General features: G+C 41.7%; 1 protein-coding gene across 2 annotated transcripts in view; it reads left to right on the forward strand.

The window, feature by feature from the left end:
* numb (NUMB endocytic adaptor protein) overlaps window positions 1-8,513 on the forward strand; it is a 40,852-nt gene that overhangs the window by 10,571 nt on the left and 21,768 nt on the right. For both annotated transcript variants that reach the window (XM_037694624.1, XM_037694625.1), the window contains exon 2: window positions 5,431-5,567. In XM_037694624.1, the coding sequence (XP_037550552.1) occupies window positions 5,442-5,567 (126 nt within the window). In that variant the 5' untranslated portion in view covers window positions 5,431-5,441. The remainder of the gene's footprint in view (window positions 1-5,430; window positions 5,568-8,513) is intronic.

The raw sequence follows: 8,513 nt of genomic DNA on the forward strand, positions 1-8,513 counted from the left end.
ACACACACACACACACACACACACACACACACACACACACACACACACACACACATGGCAGCACATGGTGCTGAGTTGTCATTAGTGTTTCTGTTTAAATCATTAAATTAAAATTTGTATTGCAACAGTTAATCAACATAATCAATGAATCTGGCTTCAAATCAATTGTTTATTTTATACTGTGTCTCTTTATAAACAGAACCGTCAGTAACGGCTCCTGTTATAGAGCTGTACATCACATAAACGCCCAGATGTTGTCGTCGTTTTGTCTTGAAGCCGTTTTTATGTTTACTAAGTTTGCTGATTTGTCGTCGTTACAGTTTTATTGATCAAGATATTAATATCACAACGGGACTGCTCTGACTGCATAAATCAATGACCCATTACATTTCAAGTACCGTTCCTGTTCTGCGTTGCAGTAATCAATTTAGTGGATCCAACAGACTCTTACAGCTGCTTTAGATGATGACATGTAGTAAATGTTTATCACAGCTGATGTCATCGTCACAGTATTACACAATAATATGTCAGATCACAAGTTTTTCTGATTTGGTGCCGCCCTAGTTAACAGAACTGATCATGGCAGCAAGTCCAGATCAGTGTTTTGTATGTTTTGTTGCGAGTAAACATTGGCACATGTGGCTCTGGCCCGTTTAGATCTTCTTACCTCACATTTCACCTGATGTACTGGTCCAGAAGTGATCCGCTCTTTCCTCTGCTGAATTTGTTTCTCTCATGTGAGTATTGTGACTCGGTGCTCTTTGCCTGACACTCTATAGGTTTAATAATACGTATATTTTCATAGTGAGAGGCCCTAAGCATCAGTAATAGATGATGTATTAACAGCAGCTGGTGGATATGTAACCTTGTTTCTGCAGCTGTGTGCAGAAAGACGGCGGCGTGGGTCAACTTGGTCTGATTTCTTCACCCTGCTGAATCTTCTGAGAGCAGTTGTTACTCCCACTTGTGCTTCAGATGAGACTTTTAGACTTTCTGTGGGCCGAATGAGTCTGTCTAAAAGTGTGACGCCATTTTCTCATTCAAAAGCCTGACGTAACTCTGAACAGCTTCTAACTTCCACTGTGAGGTCGCTTGAGCTAGCATGGAGAGGTCTCTGAACAAAATACTGATAACTTTTGGAGCCATTTTATTTCAAGATGGCTGCCACTGCTGCCTCAGAAAACGCAAAATTGACTATAATTCTGTCATTCTTTGACATTTTGAGCTGAAATTTGGTATGGTTGTAGCTGAGAGCGAGTTGTTACACATTCCTTATGCAAATTAAAAATCCAAGATGGCCACCTTAGCTAAAAGGGAAAAAGTACAGAAACTCAGGCCAACAAAGCTAATTTCAAATGGATATAACTCAGCTGTTTTTAAAGCTATTCAGCTGAAATTTGGTGTGTTGGTAGCTGAGAACAATCCACAATAGTCTCTGATTGCAAATCAAAAATCTAAGATGGCCGCCTGAGCTAAAAAGGAAAAATACCATAAATGAGCCATTTTTAGAGATATTAAGCTGAAATCTGGTGTGGTGGCAGCTGAGAGCAATGCCCAATAAATAATGGATTCAAATAAAAATCAAAGATGGCCACCAAAGCTACAATTAAATGGCTTTAATTCAGCTTTTTTTTTTTTACACTTGTCGAGCTGAAATTTGGTGAGGTTATAGCTGAGCACGTTCCCCATGACAAACTGAATCCAATTAAAAAACTCAAGATGGCTGCCATAGCTTAAAAGAAAAAAAAAATGACTAACATGTCAGTGTTTTACCATATTGAGCTGAGATTTGGTGATGGTAGCTGAGAGGGAACCCCAACACATTGCACTGTCAAATCAGAATTTCAAACTGGTCGCAGCGTGACAGTCCCAGTGAAAGTTTCTCCAGGAACTTTCTAGTATCAACTTTGTGTTCTGTGTCCACATTTTCTTTCTGCTGCTGCTGCGTATCATCTGAAGGTGACACCCACAAAGCTGTTTTATTCTCTGACTTTCTCACTGTTAACTTCTAGACTTTGGGTCAAAATATGGCTGTTAGCTTCACATTACTGCTGGGTAGGAAATACCCCAAAAATATTAGGCCCCCTCAATCTAAACTTGTCTTAAAAAAAACTGAAGAAAAATTAACAAGTGATCAAAAAAAGTTTAATGTGTGACATTAATCACTGGTTTGGTCAGCTTAGTCTGTTCTTCCTCTTCTTAATCACCCTCCAACATCACCTGTCTTCATCAAAGCTGTTCAATTAGCCCAGTTTCTAGTTTTATGTTTATTTTTGCACCAAATTATATAAATCAGTATAACGGAGAAAACATGAATATCACCAGTATTTAGTTTCCTTCTTCCCTCACTCATTTGGTGTCTCTGAGTACTCGCCAAATGTTTCCAGGCCAACAGAGGTGAGCGGGGCTCTGCCGTGGTTTTTAAGATGGAGGGAGTGAGCTACGATGCGTTTAAAGAAGCTGGGAAAAGATAAAATCGTAGTCGGTTAGATGCGGACAGCTAAGAATATATCCCAATTAAAATTTATATTTAGTATTTGTGATTAATCATTTTTAATTTGCATAAGAAAAAGAAATCAATAGTATTTTAGATATATTACCCAGCTATTTGTAATCTTCTGTTTTTGTAGTTTTACTCCAACTTTTGTTTGATTTGGTGATCATTTTGGCTGCATTAAAGCTTGCGGCAATAAACCTATGGAGGACATTGTCTTTTTGGTAAAACATTTGTAATCCAGTGTTTTTTTAGGCATGTTGCACCTTTTGGACACATTTGTGCCAAACGGTGGAGGAGTTCAAGTATCTGGGCATCTTGTTCCTGACTGGATGGGAGATGGAGCTTCCTCAGTAATGAGGGAGTTGCTTCGATTGGTCATGGTGAAGAAAGAGTTGCGTCTAAGGCAGAGCTCTGGATTTACTGGTCTGCCTTCCAAACCTCACCTGTGGTCATGAGATTTGGATCATGCTGAAAGAACCAGATCCTGATACAAGCTTAGGGCCGGGCTCTTAGAGACGGGGTCGAGCTGCTGCTCTTCTTCATTAAAAGGAGTCAGCTGAGTCGTTCAGGCATCATGTCTCCTGGACGCCTCCCTTTGGAGGTGTTCCAGGCACATCCCACTGGAAAGAGGTCCCGGGGCAGACCCAGAACATTCTGGAGGGAGTATCTTCTCTGGTCTGAGAACAACTTGGAGTCCCCCAGGAGGAGCTGGAAAGTGTCTCTGGGGTTCTGGGTTTCTCTCTTGGACCTGTTGTCTCCATGACCTGACTGTGGCTATTTGGCTGGAGATAGAGATGGCTTCAAACCATCATCTTTACCTGCTTCTTCCTTTCTGTGTAACTGGTGACCATATCCAGCAGTCACTGTGCGAGAGACGGGGACACCTGGACAGGTCTCCAGTCCATCACAGGGACACCTGGACAGGTCTCCAATCCATCTCAGGGACACCTGGACAGGTCTCCAGTCCATTGCAGGGACACCTGGACAGGTCTCCAGTCCATCTCAGGGACACCTGGACAGGTCTCCAGTCCATCGCAGGAACACCTGGACAGGTCTCCAGTCCATCACAGGGACACCTGGACAGGTCTCCAATCCATCTCAGGGACGCCTGGACAGGTCTCCAGTCCATCGCAGGGACACTTGGACAGGTCTCCAGTCCATCGCAGGGACACCTGGACAGGTCTCCAGTCCATAACTGGGACAATTTAGAGTCACCAATCGGCCTAACGTGCATGTTTTTGGTCTGTGGGAGGAAACTCACGCAGCACGGAGAGAACACACCCAGAGGTGGAGGTCCCTGGCCGGGATTTGATCCAACACCCTTTTTGCCGATAGGCGACAGCACTACCAACTGTAAATACATATATGTACTCATAAAAATGTTATGAATTTAGGATGTATGTAAAATTTTTATTTTACAAATGGAAGCTTTTTAATTTGACAGTTTCCTGTTTTATGTTTGTTTGTTTTTTTTGTTTTTTTTTTAAACGAGTGTGTCCACATGTTTAGGTTTACACACCACAAGTTCTTGTAGAAGAGTCAGGTTTATGTTGGGGTGCGGTAGCTTGGTGGTCAGCGCTGCTGTCTTGTAATCCAGAGGCCACAGGCTCGAGCCCAGTTTGCGTGAGGCAGGACATACAGTGTAAAACTGTTGCATAATCTTTCATTTGAGTTTGGTCGCTGTGTGTGTGTGTGTGTGTGTGTGTGTGTGTGTGTATGTGTGTGTGTGTGTGTGTGTGTGCATGTGTGCGTCCGCAGACAGTCAGGTGTCCTGGATTAAAGCCCTTAAGCCCTGACATGCCTTCAGAAGCTCAGAGGTTTTTGGGTCCAGTTGGTCATTCTGAGTTTTCTCTGCTCATCTGTTCAACGTCAGACTGTTTTGCTTGGATAGTTTTTGATCTGCAGTTTTGGGTTTGGATGACTTCAGACAGCATTTTGTTGATGACTACACCTCTCACTTCTAATTTTCATCAGCAGCTTTTAATTGGCTCTCAGCCTTTCTTGTCCGTCCTAATCCCCTCAATGTTGAGACGAAGCTGTTCTGTAAGCTGCCTTTAGCTGCGCTGCTCTCTTGTTTCTGAGAGGGTTTCTGCTGTTTAAACTCAAACATCTGCACGCCTTTATTTAGTTGAGCTTCATCCATTAAGAAGTCTTCCATGAATCTTAAGTATCAACTCATTCAATCTCAGAATGCACAGATAACAATGCAGCTATTTTGCAATTTAGCTCTATATTTAGGACACCTTAAAGGTTTTCTACCATGTCAATGTGCAGGAAACCTAAATCGTAGTTGAGTGGAACCAGGATGTGGGTTTAAAACCTGTTCGTAACCAACAGATTGGGTTTGTCACTGCTCAGTTCTTGTACAGATAGTGTGCAGAGCTGTGAGATCGTTTTCATCCTCACATTTAATGTATTTCTTAGACTAGTCTCAGCTTGTTTAAAATTTGAAATGTCAAAATAAATTGAATCCATGGAGCTGACACCAAAATAATACTGGTTCCACCATGCTGTTTGTAGTGAACCGCCCATGTCGTTTATTTAAAAATAACTCAAACCTGCATGCACACAGTTACCATCATGCTGCAGATCTTATCAGCTAAAATACGTTGAGGGCTGTTTGACTTCCGGCACTGTGAAGACTCCGGGTTTTTGTTCCTCCTTGTTGCGTTTCTGTACAACAGATCAAACTACCGAGTTTGTTCATTTAGGCTTTTAGGATGTGAGCCACTAGTTTGTCTCAGAAAATACAAATGTTTGCCCGCATTTTATTGACACTTGTACAGAAGCGTTTCCTGTCTGAGCAATGCTTTAAAGGTTAAATAAGGTTTGCATGCTCTTGTGTTTCTCACACTTTAAAACTAACGATGTACTTTTTGTTAAATTGCAACTGCTGGGAGTCCCGTTCAAACTGCATCTTTCCCTCCTCACAGGGAGCTCAGTGATGAATAAGCTACGGCAGAGCTTCCGGCGAAAGAAAGACATCTATGTGCCGGAGTCGAGCCGGCCACACCAATGGCAGACGGACGAGGAGGCGGTCCGCAGCGGCAAATGCAGCTTTGCAGTCAAGGTGACTCAAACTTAAACAATCTTTAAAAGATTAATTTTATGAAGACATAAACAGTGTGGTGCTAATCTCACTGTGGTATCCCTAAAAATCTGCTCGGTGTCTCCAAGGACACAGCTGTGATTAATCAAAATATTTAGAGAGCGTGAACACAGCTTCCATCTAGGTTGAATTATTTTCTTTTTGCCGAAGCCTCCCTAACCTGGAGAATGTCAGCAGAACAATTAATTTCAGTTTTCTACTTAAAAACCAAAAAGATAATTTCTTATGACTGAAACTTTAGGAAAACCTGCAGGCCTCCCTCTGACCTGCTGCGATCGATGAAGTGGAGAATTTGCGCTGTTTTGGCAACACAATCTTCCACTTTTGCAAACAGAAGTGCAACGACATGCTTCCTCTCATCACACGGCTCAGAATGTCGACCATGCCTGGAAAAGAAGGAACTGAAGACATAAGTGTTGTTTCTTTAAGATAAACGGCGTCTGCAGCTCTTCATCCAACGCACGTCCAAACACCAGGCTGTGCAGCTCAGCTTGATGCTGCCCGTCGTTTTTCTTTTTTTAATTTCATCTTTATTTAACCGGGCATGAACACCAAGAACAAATTCTTATTTGCAATGCTGGCCTGGCGGCACCAACGGATACTTGTAGGGTCAAGAGAAGGGAAACAATTTTTTTGGGCAAAACAATAAAATATAGAAGTCAATAACAAACAATGAGACACAAATTACATTAACAGTTCATTGTCAAAGTCAAACAATAAAATTACTCAGCATGAACACATTTGCAAGTATCTTTAAAAACAGCTGTTAAATGATTTTTAAAACTAGAAACTGGGACAAGTGAGTTCAGACAAAGTTTGTTGAAGCAGATTCCAGTCAGATGGAGCAGCAGAGCCAAAGCCAGACTCGGTCTTTACAGTTGTTAACCACAAATACTGAGAGGATCGAGTGTTATGCTTTGAAATCGATGCTAGTTGCAGTAGAGGAGTTAAATATGGAGGTGAATAACCAGCAACGTCTTATAAATGAGGGTAAACCAATGAATTTCATGACGAATATGTAGAGCAGGCCATTTAACGAGAGGGTAGAGATGATGATGTTCTATAAGGAGCCTTTGTAACAAAGCAAATAGCAGAGTGCTAAATTGTGTCCATCTTATGAAGGACACCTTTACAAGCATGTCTTTAAATTATGTCTCCATAATCCAACAAAAGTAGAATGGTTTTTTTCAACAGTGGTGCGTTTTGCAGCCATTGTAATGGAAGATCTATTTCCATATAGATAAGATAACCAAGTCTCACTTTAACCTTAGATTGTAAAACATTAACATGGTGTGAAAAGGACAGAGCACCATCAATCCAAATTCCCAAATATTTATTAACTGTTACCTCTTCTATAATATCACCGTTTTAAGCTCACCGACGTGGGTATGGTTCCTCCTCCATGACCGACCTACATAATTTTGGTTTTCTTGACATTTAAGGAAAAATTTAAGTCAGAAAAGACCTGCTGGATTTCAGTAAAACCACCTGCAAGGGACTTCACAACCTCATCTGAAGTAGAACCAAAAGCGTATCAAACAGAGTAATCGGCATATAAATGAATGGAGGCCTCACTAACAGAATGTGAGGTATCATTTATAAATAAAGCTGGACCAAGAATGGAGCCTTGGGGTACACCTGACATAACTAGAAGAACCTGTGAAGTACGAGTTTGATTTTTCCTGCAGCAGGTCTGCAGTGATGTTTCACATTTATCTGGGCTTTCATGGTTTCAGAGTTTCACTGTCTGTTTTTGACCTTCTGCAAACAGGATTTAGTGCTTTAACCCAAAGTACTTGACCTTCTTTAAAGTTTATAAATCATATTTTCACTCACATCCCTTCTTTTCATTCACAGCTCGATTCATCCGTTAGCAACTTCTCTTTCTTTCCTCACTATAACTGTGAAGTCTAATTTCTATTTTTCTGTTTTAAACTTATTTTTAGTCGGAATGACAGGAAGTGTAGTGAAAAATAAAAACAGCCAGTGGATTACCAAGGAGACATTGAAATGAATGAGGGCAGCATCTCTCCCAGCCTTTTCTAGTTTTCATAGTGATGGTGCAACGTTTCCTCCTCCTGTTCCTCCTCCTGCTCCCCTGACTCCCTCTCCAGGTGCCTCAGAGGAGACCAGGTGTGATATTATCACCAACAATAATTAAACAAATGGAGGTGGGCAGGAGGAGATGTGGAGATGTTCAGTGGTGTCAGAATCAGTGGTAATAACTATTTAATGTTGTGGGGGAAGGATTTTGTTGCTCTCAGAGTCAGTCAGAGTTTCTTTATTGTCATTCGCACCTCATGTGGTACATGTGGTGGAGCAAAATTATGTTCACAGGGTCCCAGTTACAGCCAACAATAAAATGTATAAGAAAAACAGTAATAACATCTAAGATATGAACTAAGAAAAACATCAACTAAATATACACTAAGCACTCATAACATAAAACATTGAACATCAGCACAAACATGAACATGAGTCTGTGAGCAGATGTGCACGCATGAACACATCAACATTGAAACAGATCAGCAGCAACATGAAACAGATCAGCAGCAACATGATATGGTTTTTCACAGTGATTATTCTAGTTAGAGATTCATGAGTCTAACAGCCTCAGGGTAGAAGCTGTTCCTCAGTCTAGTGGTTCTACACTTAATGCTCCTTAACCTCCTTCCTGAGGGGAGTGGGGCAAAAAGTGTGTGTGCTGGGTGGGTGGGGTCCTTCATGATGCAGGTGGCCCTCTTCCTGCATCTGGAGGTGTAGATGTCTGTGATGGTGGGGAGACTGACTCCAACAGATTTCTGTGCAGCCTTCACCACTCTCTGCAAAGCTTTTCTTTCTGCAGCTGTGCAGCCTCCATGCCACACATTGATGCTGGAGCACAGGATGCTCTCCACTGCACACCTG

The sequence above is a fragment of the Nematolebias whitei genome, chromosome 21 (assembly GCF_014905685.2).
Source record: "Nematolebias whitei isolate Nwh7 chromosome 21, NemWhi1, whole genome shotgun sequence".
Taxonomy (NCBI): Eukaryota; Metazoa; Chordata; class Actinopteri; order Cyprinodontiformes; family Rivulidae; genus Nematolebias; species Nematolebias whitei.